The sequence below is a fragment of the Onychostoma macrolepis genome, chromosome 20 (assembly GCF_012432095.1).
Source record: "Onychostoma macrolepis isolate SWU-2019 chromosome 20, ASM1243209v1, whole genome shotgun sequence".
NCBI classification, from domain to species: Eukaryota; Metazoa; Chordata; class Actinopteri; order Cypriniformes; family Cyprinidae; genus Onychostoma; species Onychostoma macrolepis.
This window is the reverse complement of record NC_081174.1, coordinates 1,319,869-1,345,508: the sequence shown is the minus strand read 5'-3', so window position 1 is coordinate 1,345,508 and position 25,640 is coordinate 1,319,869. Positions and strand designations below refer to the sequence as shown.

The 25,640-nt window shown below is 37.7% G+C and overlaps 2 protein-coding genes across 3 annotated transcripts in view; both read left to right on the top strand.

Annotated features, from left to right (window-relative positions):
• The first annotated feature begins 15,004 nt into the window (after positions 1-15,004).
• On the top strand, positions 15,005-18,667 carry cnr1 (cannabinoid receptor 1). The gene is made up of 2 exons (XM_058756137.1): positions 15,005-15,145; positions 15,953-18,667. The coding sequence occupies exon 2, from the start codon at positions 15,977-15,979 to the stop codon at positions 17,399-17,401; it is 1,425 nt and encodes a 474-aa protein (XP_058612120.1). The 5' UTR covers positions 15,005-15,145; positions 15,953-15,976; the 3' UTR covers positions 17,402-18,667.
• A 2,333-nt stretch (positions 18,668-21,000) lies between these two features.
• snx14 (sorting nexin 14) overlaps positions 21,001-25,640 on the top strand; it is a 46,464-nt gene continuing 41,824 nt past the window's right edge. For both annotated transcript variants that reach the window (XM_058755200.1, XM_058755199.1), the window contains exons 1-3: positions 21,001-21,151; positions 21,603-21,744; positions 21,974-22,094. In XM_058755200.1, coding sequence (XP_058611183.1) covers positions 21,608-21,744; positions 21,974-22,094 — 258 coding nt within the window. In that variant the 5' untranslated portion in view covers positions 21,001-21,151; positions 21,603-21,607. The remainder of the gene's footprint in view (positions 21,152-21,602; positions 21,745-21,973; positions 22,095-25,640) is intronic.

Sequence of the window (25,640 nt, the reverse complement as noted above, 5' to 3'; positions counted from 1 at the left end):
GAGAGAAAAACCTTGGGAGAAACCAGGCTCAGTCGGGGGGCCAGTTCTTCTCTGGCCAAACAAACCAGCAGGTTGTTCATGCTGCAGCAAAGTTAGATTGTGCAGAGAACTCATCTGGTTCCTGTGGTCTTGTGCCGATGGCTGTCTAGGAGACAAGGTCTTCACTGTGGATCTGTCTCTGCGGCTCATCTAGTTGTCCTGGTTTCCACTGACATTCAGGGCTGTAGAGGTTATCTCTAGGTCCTGATCCACCATCTGGGCTGGATACAGACTGGATCCGGGTGACTGCAGTGACCATCTGATCTGGATACAGACTGGATCTGGTGGCAACGGTGACCTTGGAATAAGAACGAAACAGTCTAATATTAGTGTAGATGCCATTCTTCTTACGATGTAACAAGTACATCAGGTGTTATGGGAAGTGTTCCCGGTTCCGGTTGACCTAAGTAATGCAGCCTAATAAAGGGGTCATCGGATGCAAAATTCACTTTACAAGTTGTTTGAACATAAATGATTTTGGAAGTGTGTGTACATGTCTATCCTATAATGATAAAAATCCACCCAGTGTTTTTTTTCAAATCTCCTCTCTCAAATCAGGGTGTTCTGAGATTCCTGTCAGAATTATGTAGTTCTGCACAGGCCGCTCCCACGATAGTTGATTGGCAAGGCCGTCTTACCTTAGACCCGCCCCGAGTGAGCTGAGAGCTGTCCGCCATTGTGTTGACTCTGGTGCAGGGGAAGACAAGATGTCTCCGATTAAGCTGATTAATCTGAACCACTGAAGACGCAGAGGATTAACGTTACTTTCATTTTGAAGGGAATGCGCCGATCCCGATCTGCCTAAATGCATCTATGTTCGCGCGAATCGTGATCCAGCTTCATCTACAGAAGTGAATATAAGGGGTTTTTTTTATGAATCTTTGCAAATCGCCTTTCCTAATAATGTGCTAGTTAGCCAGTTTCGCGGCTAAAGTTTACAGTCTGCTCGTCACCCCACGGAAGAGAGGGGCGGGGTCAGCAGAGCTAATTAGCATTTAAAGCAACATGGTCTACAATGGCTTGCTGAAAACAGAGCTGATTTTGACAGGGTAAAAAGGTGTTTTTTACACTACCATTGAGAAATTTTAACCAATGTATGTTGACTTTTCATTAAGATCCTAAAGAATCATATCAACTTGTGGAAAATGGGCATCCGATGACCCCTTTAACGGATTTGAATATTAGAAATGTGTTAGTGTGTTATGTGTAAGCCAGGTTAAAGAGATGGGTCTTTAATCTAGAGTGTGTCTGCCTCCCGAACAATATTAGGTAGATTATTCCAGAGTTTGGGCGCTAAATAGGAAAAGGAATTTGCCGCCCGCAGTTGATTTTGATATTCTACGTATTATCAAATGGCCAGAGTTTTGAGAACGCAGCGGACGTGGAGGACTATAATGCGATAAGAGCTCACTCCAGTACTGAGGTGCTAAACCATTCAGGGCTTTATAAGTAATTAACAAGATTTTAAAATGTATTTGATGTTCAACAGGGAGCCAGTGCAGGGTTGAAAGAACCGGACTATTATGGTCGTGCTTCCTGGTTCTAGTAAGAACTCTAGCTGCTGCATTTTGGACCAGCAGGAGTTTGTTTATTAAGCATGCAGAACAAACAGCCAATAAAGCATTACAATAATCTAACCTTGAAGTCATGAACGCATGAATTAATGTTTCTGCATTTGACATTGAGAGCATAGGTCGTAATTTAGATATATTTTTGAGATGGAAAAGTACAGTTTTACAAATGCTAGAAGTATGGCTTTCGAAGGAAAGTTTGCTATCGAACAGCACACCTAGGTTCCTAGGTAAGAGTTTTTTTGACTGATAATTAACACCTCTGTTTTTTTTTCAGAATTTAGCAGTAAGAAATTACCCATCATCCAGCTTTTTATATCGACTGTGCATTCCGTTTTTCAAATTGGTGTGTTTCGCCAGGCTGCGAAGAAATATATAGCTGAGTATCATCAGCATAACAGTGAGAGCTAACACCATGTTTCCTGATGATATCTCCCAAGTGTAACATGTAAAGCGTGAAAAGTAACGGCCCTAGTACTGAATATGTACTATACTGCAGTATGCAGTATGGAGTACCTCAAGGCCCTAGTACTGAGCCTTGAGGTACTCCATACTGCACTTGTGATCGATATGGTACCTCTTCATTCACTGCTACGAATTGATGGCGGTCAGATAAGTACGATTTGAACCATGCTAATGCACTTTCACTAATGCCAACAAAGTTTTCTTGTCTATTCAAAAGAATGTTGTGGTCGATAGTGTCAAACGCAGCCTTTCTGAAATTTTGACAATAATTAATTGCAGTCATTTGATACTGGTTAATAAAAGTGACTGTAATAATAGCAAATAACAATAGATTTGAAAAAGCATCTTCAACACTTTATTATGTGGAGAAGCCCTTCTGGCTAAACTTGACCTTTAGTCGTGACACATCTTTGAAAAATGAAAAACTTATCAAACTGATATAAAACGCTACATTTAGACTGTCGGTAATAATGTGAAACCCTTTTTCTCATCAAATTAAAACAAATATTCACAAGGCATCAATGAAATGAATGATTTGGGAATACAAAAAACTACAAACAAATAAAGTGGTTCAACAAGAGGTTCAACAAATTTGGATCTCAAGACGTTTTTTATTGAGCAAGAAATACCAAAATCACGTTGGTGTGTGCTTATTTCATTCACATGTGAGTGCAAATAGATGTTCAGGAGCCTGAGGTTGCAACTTTCAAAGACTTACAGCAAACTCCCACACCACAACAACAACTGAAAAACAAATATCTGCAGTCAGTGACTTAACACACCAGCAGAACAAGAAAAAGGTGAACCTGTGCTCGCAGGCAAGCATCTCAAAGAGGAGTTTGCAGTGTGACGTTTAACTTATTTTATTTATTTATTTATTCAGAAATATGAGTGGGAACAATTTAAATTTAATACAAGCTTTGACAAATATTAAACAGAATGCTGGTCAACTGCTGATTCATTTGCTCTCCAATGATATAGTATGTTAAAACTGCATGGGCTCAGATCATATACACAGCGATTGTTGGGGAACTTAAATTGATGGTTCACCTAAAAATTTAAATTCAATCATTATTTACTCACTCTAGTCTTTTTCTAAAACAAAAGAAGAAATTTTTTAAAAATGTCCTGCCTTTAAGAGAACATCACCATTCACTGACATTATTTGGACTCTATTTTTATGTAATGTTAAAAAAGAGACAGTATTTTACATTATTACAAATTTGTGGGGAGAAAAAAATCTTTTTGACAGTCAAAGAGATTAGTCATCTGATACTGCTTTCGTGTTTTATACTGAAAATGAATGGTTGAGTGGAGCCCATTGCATTGTGGGATATCATGTTCCACCCAGGGATGCACAGGCATTCCATAAGTACAAAAATCTGCATTTTGTGCACATTATGTATGCTGTAAAAGTAATGCATGTTTTATACATCGCTCGGTAAGGCAGTAGATGAGAACGGCTGGAAAGCATATGCCTTGAGCTCTCCAGTAAATAACATCATGTAACGTATCTGTGCAGCTCAAGGTCCCAGGTGTTTTTGTCCTGACACATGCCGCCTTTAACGCTGATGTACACACATGGTCAGAATTGTTGGCACCCTTGGTAAATATGATCAAAGAAGGCTGTGAAAATAAATCTGCATTGTTAATCCTTTTGATCTTTTTTTATTTTTTCACAAAAATCTAATCTTTCATTGGATAATAAGAATTTAAAATGGGGGGAAATATCATTATGAAATAAATGTTTTTCTCTAATACACATTGACCACAATTAACGGTACCCTTTTATTCAATACTTTGTGAAACCTCCATTTGTCAGTTTAACAGCTCTAAATGTTCTGCTATAATGCCTGATGAGGTTAGAGACACCTGACAAGAGATCAGAGACCATTCCTTCATCCAGAATCACTCCAGACCCTTTAGATTCACAGCTCCATGTTGGTGCTTCTCTTCAGTTCACTCATGTTCTATAGGGTTCAGGTCAGAGGACTGGAATGGCCATAGAAGAAGCTTGGTATTGCTAATATTTCATTACATTGTCTTTAAAGTAAACAGGATGCTTTAGTATTTATTGCTCTGGGATCGGTTTGGTATAAAACTATCGATGTGACAGTGAGACACTGATCGCTCCAGCGCTACACGGATGCCGGTGTCAGCGTGGGATGAATGAAGGAAGATGAACGGATGCCTGAATGGATGAAAGTGCTCCAAGCAGCAGATCTTCTCAACATACAGCATGATCTCAGGCTACATGGACATGAAATTCACCGTAATAAAAAACAAGCTCAGTGACTCAAGAAACAGGTCACTGTGAACTTTAATAAACTGTGTTTTCAAAACTGCACTGAAGGACAAACACGTTCATGCTGCTGTGAGAGGTGAGAATAAGTCCAATGGGAAAATGAATGCAGCTGTGAAGCTCTGCACCTTGAAATATTTATATACACTCACAGTTATAGTGTTATAATTTGCCTAGGTAGAAGATTAAATGATATGTGTGTAATGATGTGGGACGCTGCAGTGCATTCGGTTCATTTATTTGTATAACAGATGCAGTAATGTCCAATAATGTACATATGAGCAAAAATCAAAGTGATGGTATTTCAAATGCTTTTAGCACTTAATTCATTCAAGCATCTTTTTATATCATTGCAGACAAACTGAGACTGTGAAGAATTTTTTTTTTTTTTATAAGGTCAGATGTCACTTGCCACCAATGCTTTCCTTAAATCTGTGCATTATAAGTATTCTGCTTCACAGAACAGTGATCTCGTGTTTCTCATGGTCATTTTTTGCCATTTTGGTTTCTTTCTCTTTTTTTGACTGGTTAACCTGTGATGTTTTTCTTTACATTTTTCTCATTTAGAGTCATGAACGTGCCTTCAGTTTTTTTTCACTGTTGCATCCATCCACTCTCCAAACCACTCACCCTCTGAATGGTCACTGGGGTCTGGAGTCTGTCCCAGCATCTCAGGCCCCAGGCCAGGGACACTGTGGACGGATGGCCAGTCCATCACAGGGCACACAGTCAGACACACACATTTACCCATAGAGACCATTTATTGTCTTCAATTCAACTAAACTCAGCAACACAGGAGAAGGCCTTCCTGGCTTTCTTGCAGTGAGGTGACAGTGCTGCTTACTATGCCAATGAGCCACCTTTTAATTTGAAAAATCGTATATTTTCACATTTTTATTTTATTTTTATTGATATCAAATTAGGGTCAATGTGACACTGACCATAATGATCATACCCAGAAGGGCTAGAACTTCAGAAGAGATTGCGTCAATATGGGGATCTCCTGGGCTATAAAATAGCACCTTCTGAGCAATAAAATGTTCCTCTGAGATGTGGTGGAAATGGAGGCATCCCATGCTGAAGGTTCAGAGCTGTCGCACACGCAGGTGGGATTTCTCAGGACACCTATTTCAGTTCTATCTATCAGGTTTTAGGGACATTTTGTATGTGAAATTAAAAGGCATTTACTTAAAGCACCTTTAATATAGATAAAAGAATCTAGCCTAGTTTTGACTTAACATTTAAAGTGAATATCAGCTATGAGATTATATTATACCAAACAAATCTTGAGTTAATAAATTTTCTTTGAAATATACAAGACTTCCACTTCATTAGCTGCTAAATAACTAGAGGAATAACACAGAGAAGTAAAAGGTAAAACTATTTGCATTGCAAACCAGTGTGTTCATGATTACGATAATAAACTAAAATAAAATGATAACAGCTAGCAGTTTGCAATATCAAGCAGCATAGCTGACTGTTTTTGTACAGCAAATACACTCTTAAAAATAAAGGTGCTGCACGATGCCATAGAAGAACCTTTTTGTCTAAATGGTTCCATAGAAGAACCTTTAACATCTGAAGAACCTTTCTTTTTCACAAAAGGTTCTTCAGATTATAAAAAGGTAAGAAAGAGATGGTTCTTTGTGGAACCAAAAATGGTTCTTCTATGGCATCGCTGTGAAGAACCTTTTAAGCACCTTTATTTTTAAGAGTGTATCTGATTGACACTTGAAGCCTTGCACAAGTTACAAATGGCTGCATTCACTCTTACTGTAAAATTAGGTGGATAATGTTGTCTTTTCTGTATGGTCTCCATTCAGTGGAGGAGAGTCCAGAGCAGGTGGCCGCTGCTCACTGAGCTTTATGGCCCGTCTCACCCGAGGAGCGCGTGTGAGATTTTGAGTTAACGGGTGACGGGTACACTTCAGCTTCTGAACGCATTCGAGTGAAAGTGGCGATCTCAAGTTCTCACTTGCCTTTTCTCCATTCACTGTATTTCATGGAGTATGAGAATAGACATTTTGTCTGGATGTCTTTGCAGGGCTCCTCGCGCAGTCTGCAGGGTCTGTCTGTGGTCTGATATATAAAACATATCTTGTTTCAAGGTTTATTTTAATGTAGTATATCTACTTTGTATATGGTAATGAACTATTATACTATTATACAGTGTTGCATTTTATATTGGTTTCTGGTTTGGCTGATAGTCTGGGTCTGAGGACTATGAGTATATATATATTAAGAAAGTCTACCAGATTTGTGGATATACACACAGCTGGCTGGCTGTAATTACACAGAAAACTGAGGCCACACAGCGTTTGACCGCTGGATTTACAGAAATCATTTTCAGAAGTGTTTTCTCAACATTTCAACATTGCATCAACTACTCATGAACGCGTTTTCATTTGTATTTGAATTATCACTCAATAGGCTATTTATCTATCTACTACTATGTCATTGGAAGGCTTTTGTCTTTCAAACACATTAAAATGTAGTGTTTATTTTCATTGCTGTTATTTTTAAATTTACATTAATTTTACATTTATGATTTAATTAATTGTCAGCTTTTCATTCAATTTAAAAACTCCAATTTGGGAAACCTTGATGTGATGTAATGTTTAATGCACTTCATGTAGTTAATAACAATGAATGGAATATATTTTCTTTCTCTTTGTATTTTTATATTAAAATAATGCTCCAAGGAGGACAACCCTTGCTCTGAGGCAAAACTGCAAGTGGCTTTAACCGTCATCAAGAAACACTGAATCATTTGTCATTTGTATGTGTGTGAGAGAGCGACACAGCGAGGGAGAGAGTGAATATGCCGACAGGTGTGTTCATTTTTTTTCTCTAATGTCTGTGTGTGTGATTAAGGGATTTGTAAAGCATCGCCGCTTCATTATGAGATAGAGACGGCCAATTTCACTGCATCAAAGAACACAGTTCCCATCTCATTCTCAGCCATTTGGTACAAAGATGAAGTAACATCTCATTAATAACAGCCCGGTTGCCATGACAGCAAGTATGTGATGATTATTGTCATGCCGTTTATGTATTTTAGATGAAGAGAGAGAGAGAAATGGATAGTTTGAAGAGTCATATGCAGAGAGTTGGACAGAATCACAGCACTGTAGGTGAGAATGTTGTCTTCTGGGAGGCAGATGGGCTAAGATTTTTTTCTCAGCGTTGTCTCCATACACAACTAATCACACTCCTCATCTGTGCACATATTGTATCAGCTCTGGTAATCATGGGCCGTTTAGACGAAGCCTGCCGCAGGTTTTCTTTGTTGCGTAAGGAGCAGCTCACAAGCCAGGCATAGACAAAAGTAGTCAACTCAAAGCACAGCATCTACAGCGCCTTTCAGAATGATACTCAAGGTAACAGTGAACAAAAGACACAATATGTTCATTTGTTTGAATATAACCTTGCAGCGAGGTAAAAAATTCAAAGAAAAATGTTCTTACGAGAGAGAACATTTTTCTCAGAAAGCAAAAACCCTGCAATTAGGACTTTGCGCACACTCCCTTTGAGCGCTGAGTCCTTTATTATGCCGGATGAGATGGGACATACAATAGTCTTCACTTATTGATCATACTCCACAGCTCAAATTTTCAGTGGTGTTTTCTATGTAGGACAACAGGAACAAGCTGGACTGAAGAAAACAATCCCTCTTCACAGATCTACCACCAAAACTATGGAGCAAATTCACTGCACAATTGTAACACTTCTGTGTGTGACAGAGATCTGCGGTATATGGAATGTCATATCATATTTTGTCTCGTTCCCGCCTGCCACATTCATGTTTTGTTCCACTTCCATCTACATCTAGAAGAGCTCTTTGTGGATTTTAAAATCCTTTTCCCAAACGATTCTGCCTGGGTTGTTTTTTTTCCAATTACCCCTCACACACAACACTTTACCTGCTTGCATTTATTGCATCAGGTAAAAAGATGTTTTCGGTCACACTTTATTTTAGGGTCCAATTCCTGCCATTAACAAACCGTTAACTACGCCTTTTGCCTCAATAAACTCTTAATTTGCTGCTTATTACTAGTTAGTAAGGTAGTTGTTAAGTTTAGGTATTGGGTAGTATTAGGGATGTAGAATATGGTCATCATGTGCTTTATGAGTACTAATAAACAGCCAAAATGTTAATAATATGCAGGCTAATAAGCAACTACTTAATAGTGAGAATCGGTCCCTATACTAAAGTGTTGCCGTGTTTTCCACGTACAAATAAACATTGAGAATATCAATGCACCTATAAACCATTTTTGTTGCTCAATAGACAAATAGACAAAGAACATTCTGCACTTAAAAAAACATAAAATACATTTTTTTTTTTAATATTTATATTTTTCAGGAGTCGCACAAATGATTTTTCCCTTGCTTCCCACACACACATCAATAGGTTACTGTTCGTAACCCCAGTTCTCTGAAGCATCGAGTGGAGAGATCCATCTATGGGAAGGGTATCTCAAACACGAGATGATGAAAGAGAACAATATCTTCGAAAATCTCAAAACTCCAAAATCAAAACCAGAGGATCCTATGTTATTCCCAGGAGTGCAGACCTTTAGTGCGATGTTTCAGCACGAAAACCTGCATTTTACTGACCAAGCACTTCACTTCATCCAGGCACAATCTGATGATCAAATGATTAAGTGTGTTATGACCAGACATATATTGAGATGTGGCATCTAGTCAAATGCACTTTCAGCAGTCGAGCCAATCGATTCAGGTGTGTCTGTATTGCAGTGATGAAGCAATGCAGTACAGTTCCAGTAAAGCAAGCCAGATCACGGTAATCTGCTGCATGCTCCGACCCGGTCTACAAGACAAGGAGTGTGTTGGTATTCAGAATCAGAATGGTATTTCATCTACAAAATATATGATTAGGATAGATATGGTTCTATAAAGAGCAATGCCGAAACATCACTCGCAACAAGTAATCCCTGTCCACACTTTCAAAAAGATTGTACATTTCAGTTGAGTAAAGCTCTGTGTTCACAAAAACAAATGAACGAAGGGACTGTGAGTAGGATCCTCCATAAAACAGGATGTACGTCCAGAGAGGCCCAAACAGCAGGGAGCTGGTGAGTCACCGTTTGATTGGTAAAGCTGTTACCCACTCATAGAATATAACGGCACTGTTGTAGCAGCAGATTGAGACGTCTCTGGCTGTGCTTGTTGGGTTGGTGAGGGGGGGTTGGAGAACTTTCCAGAGACCTTCTAATTTTATATATACCTGTGGTTTTATTATGCCTCTTTCTTTTGGTCACAACCCAAGTAAACTTTGGAGAGTCCTAGGTGGCATTGAATAAATCATGCCACTTTTGTGTGTGTGATATTTCAGTGCAAAACCCCTAGTCTTATTGACTAAGCACCTCTAATTCATTTTAACCGGGCACAGTATAAAGATTAAATGGTGGAAAGTAGTGTTATAAGAGTATGCTATGAAGTCAAGTGCACTTACAGCCTTTTAATTTGGCGATTCAGGTGTCTTGATCACAGTGGATTGATGGAGTCTATTAATTATTAAAGCTGATGAAGTGAAAGAAATTAAAATGTCTGATTTGCTTTATATACTGTTCCAGGCAAAAAATGTAGGTTATAAAAACGTTGTGAGAACATTATTTTGGAATGTTTCTAAACCCTTAAAATGCCCAGTTTTCTTGACATGATTAGAACATCATTTAAAGGCTACAGAAACGTTTCTGAACGCTTATTTTTAATATTCTAAAAACATTACAATGTCCAGTTTTCTTGTCATGATTAGAATGTTATTTAAAGGTTACGAGGGCATTTTGAGAATGTTTTGAGTAAGTTGTTCTAAGAACGTTTTCTCTTAACATTATGAGAACGTTCATCAAGTACAGATAACATCATAAGGATGTTCAGAGAATGCTGATCTCAGAACTTTTCCTCTCAACGTTATGAGGATGTCCTGTATATCAAATATTAATAACATTTTAAGAATGTTCCATAAACATTGTTAAGAATGTACTAACATTTTTATATAGCTCTTGAAAACATTAAAGTTGTGAGAGTACGTTCCCCGTTAGCTGGGATTTAGTAAGTTATTATATACATGTTTTGGTCACACTTAATATTAGGTGGCCTTAACTACTATGTACTTGCATCAAAAAATAAGTACAATGTACTTATTGTGGTCATATGGTATTGCAAAACACTTTTGCTGCTGTTGAGGTGGGATATGAGTAAGGTTAGGGACAGGTTTGGTGCTGTGGGTAGGTTTAAGGGTGGGTTAAGGTGTAAGGGATGGGTCAACAGTGTAATTATAAATGTAATTACAGAAATGAATTACAGATGTAATTACATATAGGTATTTTTTAAAAATATTAGTACAATGTAAAAACATGTATGTACACAATAAGTGCATTGTACCAAATGTATATAAATTACAAAAAAACAAATATATAATTCTAATGTTTACATAACTGAGTACTAATTAACCATTTCTTTAATTGAAGCCTGAATACCTTATATGTATCTAGATCTCTTATGGTTGTCGGAATAGTGTTCCATTCTCGTACAGCTTTAACAGAAAATGCGGATTGACTAAATTTACTCCGTCTAAGTGGTATAATACTGTCTCCTCTCAATGTACCTCTTGTAGAACGATATACAGTTGTTCTAACGTTGACTAACTGATTAAGAGGGGGAGAAGTTAAACCATAAATGATCTTATACATCAAGCATGCATTTGCATACTTAATCATGTTTTCCCAACTCAATGAACAATGATGAAAATGTACTGGTTTCTTGTCAAGAACTTTAAGTGTACGTTTATATAAGGACTCTAATGGTTTTAGAGTCATTAAACTCACCTGAGACCAAGTCGTTCGACCAAACAGTAAGTCATGTGAGGAATAACCATAGAATGCATATACATCTTAGCTGCCTCAAATGACATATAATCTCGTATAAACCTAAAATTATAGAGATTGAATTTAACCTGCTTACAAACCTTTTTAACCTGAGCTTTAAATTTAGAATTAGGTTTAGAATCAATCAGTATCCCAAGGTATTTATATTGGGACACTACCTGCAGCCTCAGCCCTGACACATAAACATCCGGCTCTTTAGTAAAACTATTTGACTTACAAAAAAAAAAAAAATACATACTGTTTTGGAAACATTTAATTGCAAGCAATTCTCTTTTAGCCATGCCGACACATTAACCATGGAATTTGTAAGGTCATTTGCAACTTGTGTGAAACTATTACCATGTAAATAGATTACAGTATCATCCGCATACATTTGTATATTAATACCAGGACATGCCAAATGAAGATCATTTATATATAAAGCAAAGAACAGTGGACCCAAAATAGATCCTTGAGGAACACCAGTAGAAGTACCTATATCAGTTGATTGGTGATTTTGTACTCTAATACACTGAAGTCTATCTGACAGATATTATTCTATCCAATTGAGTGTGTGCAAAGAGAAATTGAAACTAGATAACTTAGACATAAGAATTCTATGATTAACAGTGTCAAAGGCTTTCTTCAGATCTAGGAACACGACTCCAACTAATATTTTCTATAAAAAACAATTTGCCGTCTCTGTTGAATACTTTGCTCTAAAACCAAACTGGATTTGACGCAAGGAAAAATAACTATTACTCAAATGATGACTAATTTGCTCTGCAACTAATTTCTCCATAACCTTAGAAATGGTGGGTAAGATACTGATTGGCCTATACTTATCAACAGAAAAGGGATCTCCATCTTTAAATATTGGTACAACAACAGCCGACTTCCAAACACTTGGAAATTTACCCTGAGAAACTGAAAGGTTACTAATTCCAGTAATAGGTTTGATTAATGTCGAACTAGACTCTTTGAGCATAATAACATCCATACCATATTTGTCTTTTGCTCTAGATGGTTTAAGAGATCTAATTGTTCTCATAACATCCAAATCACTAACAGGTCTTATACTAAAAATAGGCTCCACTGTTGTAACTGGACTGACATTAGTATACGCAGGCAGAAGGCAACGTGTAATGGTATCTACGGAGTCAATAAAATGATGATTAAAAATTTCTGCTACTTCAGCTGGATTGTTTAATGACTTTCCCTTTACTTTAAGTTCTAGAATTTTCCTGTCTTAATTATGTTGTCCTGTTAGTTTTTTTAATTGGTTCCAAATAATTCTAGGATTGCCTCTTGCTTTATCTATTATGGTAAGGAAGAAGTCTGCTTACCATGTTTAGTATTCTTCCTTAATATACTTGTATCTTTATTTGTGTGCCCTCTCTCTCTTTTTTTGTGCCTTTCTGTCTATTTCTTAAGAATTTTTATATATTATATTACTTCTTCTGTTAACTATTAAACCATAATTTGTTTATTATTGAAAGTTTTTTTTGTATGTTTTGTACATATTGTATTTTCTGTGTGTTTTGCACTGTAATCTTTGTTTGTTATTATTGCAATAAAAAAGTATAACTATTAACTAATAGTTGGTGGAGACTGGATTTTGAGGGGGGACATGATTTGTCATGCCACCAATCAAGAAGATGGGGAATTGAGCCATGCAAATGCAGTCAGTAGAACTCATCTAGCACGGGTTCCTGCGAGCTGCTGACGGGTTTTTAGAATCACACACATTATGCTCTGAAAGGTTACAGGCATGCTTTCTAAATGGAAGAATCTGCTACTGTTAACCAGTAATTTAAAATAACCTTTAGTTGAGACAAATGTGGTTGATTCATGAGTTACTTGGAGATTACAGTGCTTTAAGTAATGCCCATTTGTAGCATCTTTGTCTCAGTAGGCTTCTGGTGCTCAGCAGGGTCATTATCAGATGAAGGGTGAGAATTTTGTGTTCTATAATCGTGGCCCAACCTGGTTTGTTTGTGAAGACGTCATTGTATTGGCTAATCTGTCAATACCCGAAGGACACCCTTGCTGCAAAGGTAGTAATCTGGAATGGATGGCTCTCCACTTCTTTAGGGAGTCCAAAACCTTGCTGTCTTACATTTAGATATCCAGAAAAAGACTCAGAGTAGTCACCAAAGTGAAATTCATATGCTGTGTTATACTGTTGTACCCTCACATACTGTGTGTTGCGCTTCAGTCAAATGATCTCGCAATATATCAGTCTGTCTGCTTCTCGCTAAAGCCAGACCCTTGAGGCCATGCACCAAATACAGGTATTTGATACAAGGAGGGGAGCAGTACTGATCCCTGTGGTTCTCACTTGATAAAACCATCATGTCTCCTGCAGTGGTTTAGGTGATCAGAAAAACATCTTCCTCCTGTGGCCTGCTGAGACAAATAAGAAAATAAGGATGAGTTTTGAATTACTTGTCAACTGCCAATCTCTGAAAACACTAGTGCAGGGTGGGAGAAAAGTTTCCTCTGGTGGGTTGAGGTTTCTTCAGTAGCTAATGTTATCTTTGCAAACATTTGCTAAACAAGTTTTATCACATTATGTGGGAACTTTGACTCATTTATTTGCTTAAAATGTTGTGACAAACAACAATTACACTCTGTGCCTTAGTCTTGACAAGTGAGATTCATGTTATTGTTCATGGCTTGTTTCCAGCGTTGGATCTGTGTGTAGGCTGAATAAACAAATTTAGGGCTAAGGATGGGGTGGGTGTTGGGTGATGTGCTCATCACCATAGCACTACTGGATGAAGATATAAAACTATAAGAAATAGTGCAACAGTCAGGTTCCGGTTCAGGTCAAAATCTCATTTGTTTGCTTTATTTCAACATACTCTTTTAAATGATCGAGTTTAACGGCATACTTATTGTGAAAAACTACATCACACATTATTGTGCAGAGAAATCTCCACCATTCAGAGAATCGTGAATAACGGGAGTAAATCATGCCAAAAGAAAACTTTATTTCCTGCTCATTCCCATGAAGCACTGCAAATGATGTATAGCCAGTTTCCCAACCATCTTCAATATTTGCGTAATATGCATATATTGTAATAGAAGTAAAATGTATTATATAATCAACATTTTTAATTTTCAAGTTTTATATTTTTTTAACCTTGTAAATTTGATTATATCATTATCAGTGATTCATGATATTGTATTTCTTTGCCTTGAAAGATTAAAGTCTTGTACCTTTGTCTTTTAGTCTGATTTTCAACCCCCCCCCCCTTTTTTTTTTTTTTATTAAAAATTTTTTTTTTTTTTACTTTTTTTCTTTTTTAGTTTATAATGTTGTGAAATGATAAACTAAAATCATCAGCCTAGCAGCAAGGTTTAAAAAATAAGCTCAGGTGGATCACTAAATTATGGGCTATATTTATCTATCTTTGGCATAGACTAATAAGTGCTAATGTAATGTACTGCTCCCTACAAACGCTACTACGCAAGGATAAATGCTGTGTACAGTTTTCAAATTTAGTCTAAAAATGTCTTAAATTTTGCCAGTCTAATAATACAATAATTCATGAAATAAAATTCTTGTAGAGATGAACCATTGGAAACTAGACGAACAGGCGATTTGCCAACCAACCCTAACACATACATTACACTTTTGAGTAATTTTCATTTTTGACATTAAAGATGCTCGTGTATGTGGGTGGTCATGTGACATATATCTGACTCATCGTCATATATGATGCGCACTGAGGAGAAGAGCATCTCATTCCCTACAAACCTGCGCGTGTGGACTCTCACTCAGTCGCGAGGCTGCGGTGAAGCAGGATCACTGCGCGAGCATCTCATCTGTTCATCCAGAGAGCAACACCTGCGCGAACTATGTGAAGGTAAAACCGCATTTCTCCACTCTGTCAACCTGATGCATTTCATCTTTTATTGAATTAAACTGCTGCTGTGTTATAACGCCGTATAACGCTTTAGGTGAACTCTGTGTTTCAGCACAAACAGAAAAGTTAGTTGTTTTAATCTACAATGCGTCTCGCAGGGACAGTATGTTCAAGCGGTAGCCTATTCAATATTAAATACCGTAATATTACAGTAAATGAATCGTGAAGTTCTCCGTGACTCACATACTGCGATACACACTGGAAAAAAAAATTATATATTTTGTGATCTGATGCCGAATAATGATTCAAAACACAATGATAAAAGCACACAGGTGATAACGTACATTAGGCTATAGTTGAATATTTGCACTTTATAGCCTACACACCCTGTCGCACACTCAAACTAGACTGTCATAAATGTTATTAGTTATAGTTACTTCGAATTTCTAACTAGGCTATATTTTAGAGATGAAAATAGAGAGCTTTTTTCCTCGCTAATATAAAGTTGTGTCTAAGTTGCCCGCTGCTTTATAACTGTATGTATGGTGTTTTACATTTGAGTCTGCAGGCATCAATTATTCAAAGCCTGTCTCTTAGAGTAATAATCCCTAGGTGCCCATCCATGCAGGAAAAACAACAAGCGCAAAATACAAGCGCCGTATGATGGCTCGTCTGAGAAGGCATTTATTTCTGTGCTCAGTGAAGCATCGATCGAGCTTTCGAGAGCTCAATATTCTCTGTAATCTTGCAATGATGAGGATCCACGCGTCTTATTTGAACATACGTTCTCTCAATTTCATCCAATAGGTTTCCTTCAGAGCATCTTTGACCATGCTGTTCCCTGCCTCAAAGTCCGATGTTAAATCTGTTCTGGACGGAGTGGCAGAAACCACGTTCAGAACCATCACTTCTGGACTGCAGTACATTGGTAATAACGACGTCGGCTACGAAGACCACATCATCGACGGCGACTTCGGCAAAAGCGGAGGATACCCTCTGCCGAAGCCGTTCGCAGCCTACCGCAGAACTGATAAAGTGGGACCGGATGAGGAACTCATCATAAAAGGTATCCCCTTTTACCCCACTAACAGCTCCGATGTGTTTGGGAACTTCAGTCTCGGAGATGAAGGGAGCAGTCTGCAGTGCGGGGAGAACTTTATGGACATGGAGTGCTTCATGATACTGACTCCTAGCCAACAGCTCGCCATAGCCGTGTTGTCTCTCACGCTGGGGACTTTTACAGTATTGGAGAACCTGGTGGTCCTGTGCGTGATACTGCAGTCACGTACCCTGCGCTGCAGGCCCTCCTACCATTTCATAGGCAGCTTGGCCATCGCAGACCTGCTTGGCAGCGTCATCTTTGTCTACAGCTTCTTGGACTTTCACGTCTTTCACCGCAAAGACAGTCCAAACGTGTTTCTGTTCAAGTTAGGGGGCGTGACGGCCTCGTTCACCGCGTCCGTGGGAAGCCTGTTCCTCACCGCCATCGATCGATACGTTTCTATCCACCGCCCGCTGGCGTACCGGCGCATTGTGACGCGCACCAAAGCCGTGATTGCCTTCTGCATGATGTGGGCGATCTCCATTATCATCGCCGTGCTGCCGCTGCTGGGCTGGAACTGCAAGCAGCTCAACTCAGTCTGCTCCGACATCTTTCCGCTCATCGACGAGAACTACCTGATGTTCTGGATCGGTGTGACCACCATTCTGGTCATCTTCATTATTTACGCTTACATGTACATCCTCTGGAAGGCCCACCACCACGCGGTGAGGATGCTGCGGCGCACGTCTCAGAAGAGCCTGGTGGTGCACTCCTCCGACGGCACCAAGGTCCAGACCGCCAGGCCGGATCAGGCTCGCATGGACATCCGCTTGGCCAAAACGCTGGTTCTGATCCTGGCGGTGCTGTTGATCTGCTGGGGGCCTCTGCTGGCCATCATGGTGTATGATCTGTTCTGGCGGATGGACGACAACATTAAGACAGTGTTTGCGTTCTGCTCCATGCTCTGCCTGCTCAACTCCACCATTAACCCAATAATCTACGCTCTCAGGAGTAAAGACCTGCGGAGGGCCTTCCTCGCCGCCTGCCAGGGCTGCAGGAGCACCTCCAGCACGACCCTGCAGCTGGACAACAGCCTGGAGTCGGACTGTCAGAGGAATCAGCACCGTGCGGCCGAGAGCTGCGTCAAGACCACTGTGAAAATAGCCAAATTGACAATGTCCGTCTCAGCGGAGACATCGGCAGAAGCCGTTTGATTGTACGGAACGGAGGAACGGGTGACGTTCGGATGCACCTCGTCTCAAAAGAATGTCATGGAAAGTTACATGCATAGAGTTCAAAACACAAAGCTGCTTAAGTTAACACTGGTTTGATGAAGTGTTCACTATGACATTTCATCGCTTAAGTGCCAAATTTGATTTTTTTTTTTCTTCTCAGAAAAGGTTCTCACCAAGGAAATGAATTTGTTGAGGCTTGTTGTTGTTGTTGTTGTTGTTGTTGTTGTTTGCCCTTATATTGAACTGTAACGTGTGGATGTTGTGTGTGCTTTATGAAAGTTTACTATATTTTTATACTTTGAATTTTTGTTTTTTGAACAATGGTATCTTCTCACATGGGAATAAGGGGCTAATGATCTTTCTAATAAAACCATGTAAGTATGAATTCAAATATATATATATATATATATATATACATTGGTATCTATGTAAATATGTGTAAAACTCTGTGGTGATTTAGTGTATCCAACATCATTGTGATAAACGACAAAAGATAAGAGTTTCTCTGTTTTTGAGATGTCTTGTTTTGCCAATGAAATAAATGTTATGAAATTGAAAGTATTATAAAAGGAGCAAGTTCTGTCGCTCCTCAAGTACATGAATAATGAAAGCAGGAAAAGTGAGGACATTTGTTTGGTTCGGTTAACAAATGTATTGAATCTCATTTACTAAGATATATTTGGTCCGTTACATGATGCTTTATTGTTATTGTTGTGAGGATCAGAAAAATAAAGACAGGACTATTTTCAACTATTTTTTTTTTTTGACAAGATGGCCTGTAATTGTGGTTTATCGTCACAGATAATACAGTGACTGAAATAACTGTGTTGGATTTGAATCTGATTGTTCATTTTTATTTTGTCATTCTGCTAATGTGTTTCTCTGAGATGTAAGTAAAATTCATTTTACGATATGCACAAAGCCCGGAGATAAATAAAAATGATAAAAATAAATATTTGTTAATAGACAATTTGTATTTAATCTTGTAGTTAATTAACAAACAATTGAAATGTACATATCATGATTGTTTAGTATTCCTTAAACCGTGATATGGTGTGGTGGTGCTTTTTGTTTGCACTGTTCAAAAGTATAGGTACATTCCTTACATGAAATGTATCTACTTAAGTATTGAAGCTTAAAAATCATAAAACGTCACAGTGGCTTTTGTCCCAAAGTAGTTCTTGAAAGTCTGTCTCGAAATTATGTCTTGAAATACAGAAGCTGCTTGCACACTTATGTATCACAATTTAGTCCATTTCAAGTTTTTTTTTTTTAATAAAGTCATTACTGACCTAAACTTTGTATTGGGATACTTTTATTTAAAACTGCAAATCATTGTGTCAAATCATTATGGAGTCAACCCTTGGTCATATTGCACATATTGATATTGTCTCTGGTTCCCTCTAGTGGATAGTTACAGTTTCATAGTTACAAGAGTCATTTTCTATAACAGAAAGCAACGATTACCTTCAGATCAATGCATTTTTTTGTGAAAAATTTAGTTCTTTTATCCCTTTTTATATCAAGTATAATGAAGAGGTATCATCACAAAATTATCCCTGATGTCTTGATCTGGATATGACTTGAAATAGACAGCATTAACAAAAAATGTAACAAAGAAATATTTTAAGATGAACATTTTAAAATTTACAGCATGATTGTGTTGTTTTCTCCAGATAAAAACATCATTCTAATCCATCTTCAATGGGATCTGATAGCTATATAGTCTTGATGTAGCAAGCAAACACATGGCATATTTATCTCATAAAACTTCAGTCCATGTAACAGCAGGGTGTTGTTGGCTCCACGGCCAGTGATTGTGCACAACGCCGGCGGACATATTAAACATTCATTTGAAAAACTCGTAGCTTGAGGTTTAATGTACTAGAACAACCAGCCAGCAGAACCAAATTTCTCTCACGCTTGTCATAAACACAATCCGCTGCCACTATCTGCAAAGGAACGACACGTAACCCAAGGTGAAAGACAATATTTTTACATTAAGCGATTTTTCTCTTACTTTTTCTTCTCATTTTTTCAGAAATCCATTATAAGAAAACAGTGAAACGCAGCTTAATGTTCAAATCAACAACCTTGCAACACAGAATTTCTGTCAAACCTTAATAGTCATAAACACTATCTACAGGCATTATAAGAAACACACTTAAAGTGGTTTTAATATACTGAGACAGTCCCGAGACAGTCCAAGTCATAAATAATGCTTACATATAAAAGTGAGCAGAGAAGTTTTACAATAAGCTTTACCACAGAGAAATAACTCTGGTAAAAGTAAACATAATAATACTGTCTATCTCATGGTGTTGTTGCTTTGACTATAGATATATCTACTGAAAAGTAAAGTTTGAGAGAAAGCTGTTTGTCCCTGGTTGTTTATTTAGCACATTAAACACTGTCGTAGTCCATGCATCTTGGATGTCAAATTTGTATCTAATAATATTGTATCTAATATTTATCTCTGCAGATTTTAGACAGAGTTTACTCTGGAGGTTATGGGCCGTCCAGAGGTGTAGTCCTCCCCTAAAAAGGATGGCACTAGAACTTTCCAAAAACTCCAATTTCATAAATTGCTTCTATTTGTCCCTGCTACATGACAGATGTTACCATAACCATTATTCATTTTTTTTTTATTTAACTGTATGTTTTATGTTTTGATTCTGTTAGATTTTAATAGAAATTAATTTAAATATTTTCCCCTCATGTTATAGCCCAATTAGAGGTTTTCTGAGGCCCCCTTGTGTGGTTAGTGAGAATCACTGGTATACAGAATATTTTAAAGCATAAATCTGAAATCCCATATGCCTACCTGAATCATTAATCACTGCAACTAAAGTTATATTAACTTTGGTTACAGTGATAAATGATATATATTTCATTTTATGCATGGGCAATGCATAAGTTTAACATAAACCAACATTTTGGACCAATTCAACTACCTAGCCTAGCTAACTCAGGTTAATTTAGGCTAAATCTACAGCCCCATTATTGAACCATGTTACCCATTTTGACGTATTTCAATTTTATTCTAATTTTAAGGATTTCATTAATATGTTTATATATTATATAATATAATAATATGTTTATATGGGATACACAATGGTTTTAACCTAATCAAACACATTTCAGATTCTGGTAACAGCAAATTCTGTATTTAGTGCTGTGGACAAATCCCATTTTCTGAAGCAATTTTCTTACTATTTGTTGAATAGAGCCCAAAAAGTGAAAAATGGTGTTATATGGAAGAGATATCATGACTATGGGAATGTGACTGGAAGTGTCTCATGAGGGTAGATGCTTTTATGGATTTTAGGGAGCTGATAAACCGCGGGAACCACAGGTCCTTTCGGATCACTGTCAAGCTACTTACCAGAACCAATCCACAATTATACACACAATAGGTTAAATATAATATCTGATCCCGTGAACGCAACGCTATGGGTTAAAAAAATATATTACAACTCAGATTTTGTATTTTTTCCTTTCGAATGTACGTAACTCACCTTATTTTGTAAGGGTTGTCAGTGAGAGGCCGGACTTTTATTTTGAAACGGTGTTTTGGCTGCAGCCGTCATGTTAAACCCGGAAGTGCTGCTCGCGTAATGAGCAGTAATCTGATCATGTGAAACAATCAGCTGAATGATCAAAACATTGGAGTCAGGATGCGTTGATATGTTTTTAGAGTTTATTTCAGACCTGCGCTTCGTCTGTGAGGTGAGACAGCTATAATATCGCACTTAAACTGTCATCTAAGAGCAAATACTTGAGTGTTATTTACACTGTTTACACATATGCAGGTGAAGATTATCAGACTGTCATCATCCACTACTGTTAGATGTAATTATAATACTTATCGACGACAGTAACAAAAAGTAGCAGGTACTTTGGAGAATCATGTAAATACCCTGAGAATATGATAATCTTCTTTACGTGTTGTGTACGTATATGTAAATAGGTATTGCACTATGGTATTATTCTGTTAAGCAAATGGTGCCATGGTAATATTATGATTGTTTTGGAATTGTGTACCATGTAAATACATGAATATGGTAATTTAGCACCATGATATGCTTAATATAAAATCTCAGCACAATACACCACTGTTGAACCAAAACAATAAACATGATTCATAGTGTGATACTTTCGGATTGATTCTCTTTTTTAGATATAATGTCAGACCCTCGCTCAATTCTGGGGTTTGTGAGGAGAGGTCTGCGGTTAGATGTGTTTAAGGATGTTGCTCGTCAATATCCAGTCATTTTCTGTATCTTCACCGTTATGATCTCCTCCACCATCATCCTCAACCAGTGAGTATCTTTACACGCATATTTAATCGAGACATATTCTGCAGCATTTTATTTTTTTTCCTGTACCGGTTTAGTTTTTCATGATCATTTGACTCTCTGAACAGGCTGATTAGTGTACCTTTAAGAGCTGTATATGTAAATGATCCCTATTATGGTTGGTGATTAACAAATCTATACCCCTGCATGCAGAAAAGTGCCTTTTATATGTTATCTTTCCACTTTTTTCCAGATATCTCCATATTCTCTTGATATTCTGGTCATTTCTGGCTGGAGTGATCACATTCTACTGCTCTCTCAGCCCCGAATATCTGCTGCCGAATATTCTCATCTCAATAAAGACCAAGAGGAAAGTGAGTAACAAATAGGTCTAACTTTAAAACCACTGTTGTGACCATCAGGTTTTGAGAAATGTCTAGTCAGAAGCCGGGAGTGCAATGATGAGAGTCTGTCATAAGAGATTGTTTGGTTACACAAAATCATAAAACCTGCGTTTCTTCGGTGTATGTTTGCCAAAAATGTGTGCGCTTACATATTATTTGTGTGTGTGATCATTGCTGCATATTTTTTGTGTCTAAAAAGCAGCAGGGTGGTAACCTTACTCCAGTGTTCAATATTTCAAATGTGAACAATAAGCATCAAAATAGCCAAAACATGATGTTGTAAAACAATCACAGAATACGCATTGACACACCACATCTCCCTCCTCTTGATAATGCTTAATAATAACAGCAGTAGTGGCCTTTTACCTGCTGAGATGGGAGCCTCAGTAAATTGCACAGTCTTAAAATAAAGGAATGGAAGGATGTTTGCACACTTAAAATAAAGGGGGCAGAATCAGGAAAGGTCCCAGAGCCGGGACTCAAGCTCAGGTCACCTAGCGAAAATCGACAAAAAGGGTTTTATATAGTAAATAAACTCAAATACTTTTGAAATGAAAAGTACTTCACCTTTTTTGATTTTTCTTGTACTTTTATTTGGTAAATTATTTATTTTGTAAAAGCACACTTAACTTTTAGATTAACTGTCCTCAACTGATTGATATTTTAAATAAGGTGTTTCTGAATTATTTTTATCTCATGTTATTGTTTTACTTCAATCAGTTTATAATATCTAAATATTTTATATTGAAACATCTTATTCATAATAAATTACATTTACGTCCTTTTTATTTTGTAGGATACTATTAATACTAGTTATATTGTTTAAACGTGTTCCTGGTATTTGCTTATTATACTGCGTTTTAAAGGGGCTTGTTTTGCTCTTTTTGTAATAACTGGCAACCCTTCACCTGGAGCTTTAATCAAGAGAGGAAAGAGGTTCAATAGTGACTTGAAGGAGAGCAGCAGTATGCAAACCGAACATACGCTAGACAGCTACTGTTAGTACTGTAAGTAGCTTAAATTATACACACATTATAACCATGTCATTATTTGACTCCAGCCCAGTGAAGACTGACACGACACTCAGCTGTTCATATTCGCCTCTCACTGTGTAAGCTCGTGCGCATCTTCTGCATCATTAAAATGTGATCAGTTCATTTGAGTGACAAGTTGAGAGACGTATCGAATTACAGGAGTTTATTATCAGCTGGTTCCGATCAGTTTCCGATCATTTGAAGTTAGAAAAATCTAAAAAGCGCTGTTGCATTCTCAATATTTAGTAATTTTGCCTAAATTCCGTATGCACAGAATAAAAACAAATTCTGTTACGGTTGAAATTTTATACCACGGTAACGATATATATCGTCAAACCTCCCAGCCCTAGATTATTCTTTGAGTCCAATCTAAAGGCTCCCGGCTGCAGAAGGCAGTTCTTGGGCTGGATATAAAGCGTTCATCATGCCTCCCCCAGCTGGAATCATGATTGCTTTTCAGAAGGAGGTAGTGTTGTCACGGTACCAAAATGTCAGTATTCGGTACCGATACCAGTGAAAATCCACGGTTCTCGGTACCAATTTCGGTACCACATGCTAATTAAAAAAACACACTATTTTTTATAATAAAGTCAAACAAAAATAAAATGTACAAAAATCAATGCCATTCTTTATACTTATTTAAATTGTGTTTCAAGTTTTTCCGCAAGTAATAAAAGTATGAAAAACAGTAAAGAAGTTTCACCCAAATTTGATTTGTCTTTTAATTAATTAAATTTAAACACATTTTATTTTTTTGGTAAATAAAGGGGATTTACTATTAAAATTAAAATGTGGAAGAAATATTGTGTGATTTCTTTAAAAATAAATGTAAAAAAAAAAATTTTTCAACAGTAGTAAGTATCACATACATTCTACTAAATAATAGTAATACATTTCTGGCACAATGTCTTTAAGATAAACTTTTATTTTGACGGTTTGCCGTGAATACCTTTAAATTTCTGTGTGTAGCTATATGATATGACGCTGGTTTTACTCAAATGAAACGGTAAAATGCTTGTGAAGTGACTCTCAGAGCAGTTCTGTAGATGTTGTTTATGTATTTATGTCTTCATTGAGACGGCAGATGCTGAAATCACCGCGAGCGTGATTCATATTTAAATCGACTTTTGCGGCTTAATATTTACAGATAGGCTACTAGTCCGTGTCGCGATTTGATTTAAGTGTAATGACCTACTTTTGATTAATTCATCCAAACTTTGACAAATTCGGTGGCATTCCGTGCTAAACTGTGAATTCCGTTTTTATAACTGGATTCCGAGATTCCGTCCGCGTTTTCTACATCGCGGAAATCATCGAACACGTCTGGCGTCAAGAACCGGGTTGACTGGTACCACCGGTACTTAAAAATCTGGTACCGTGACGTTTTCATTTTTTTAGTACCGACTTGGTACCGAAGTACCGGGTCTTTTGACAACACTAGAAGGAGAGGTCCAGATTGGTTGAAATCATGATCACTATGGGCCCGGGGCTAAAGGTCTAGTTGTCCCCACTCATCAGCAGCCCTGTGTAGAGTATGGCCAGGTGTTTTCAAGCAGACTGTGAGATGCACTTTCATGCCAACTTGTGCTTAGGAGTATGGTGGGAGTATGGGTCTGTCCCACATAGGGTTGCAAAGGGGTGGAAAATATCTGGTAAATTTCAGGAAACTTTCCAAAAATCCCTGGAAGATTCCAAAAAATCCTGGAAAGTTTCCAAAATTTCTGGAATGTTTCAGAAATTTACTGGAAATTTTCCACCTTTTTGCAACCCTCCACATCTACAATAGTTTCAAAATGATTGTCTGACACCTCTAAGGTGAACACAACTAGGTTTCCTAGTGTCACTAGGGATTCTGGGCCCTTTGCACAGAATTGGCTGTCATATCCCCCTCGAAATCTCAGTTGGGCCCTACAAAGGACATTGTGGGCCCCTCTAAGCCTCTGTGCACAATGCACTCCCCTGCTAGGAATGGTCTCAGTTTCTTCACGTCTAGTAAATTATCAGCATGTGTAGCCAACCACTCTACCGAGTTCATCTGGTAGAATCTGAAACAAAGAATACAAAGCATAAAGCAGTGTACGTTTGTGATGAGGAAACAAAATTGCCTGTTTTATATTCCTACCTCACTCTTACTTTTATGCAGTGTGGTAGGGGAAGCTTATTAGTGAGCAGTGTTGGATCCACTGTTCACCATTTGAGGGACCCGTCACACCCTATAAGGATAAGTTCTTCCTCATGTTCTGCTCACTCCTCAGTCCCATCATTGGCATGCGCTCATCTGTACTTTACTTGAACTCAGGAGGACATTATGGGCTTTAAGTCTACACCCTAATGTAGATGTTGTTCCCAGGAACAAATGCATTCCTTTGCCTCTGTTCAGTTGTCCAGCTTTGGTATGCTCCACAAACAACTCTGCCTTTAGTGGAAGAGCAGAGAAAATTATATATGAGTCTGCGACAACAGGGATCAATTTGCCAATACA

What these genes read in the sequence shown, in the direction of transcription:
- cnr1 (XM_058756137.1), top strand. Translation starts at nt 15,977, where the DNA reads ATGCTGTTCCCTGCCTCAAAGTCCGATGTTAAATCTGTTCTGGACGGA.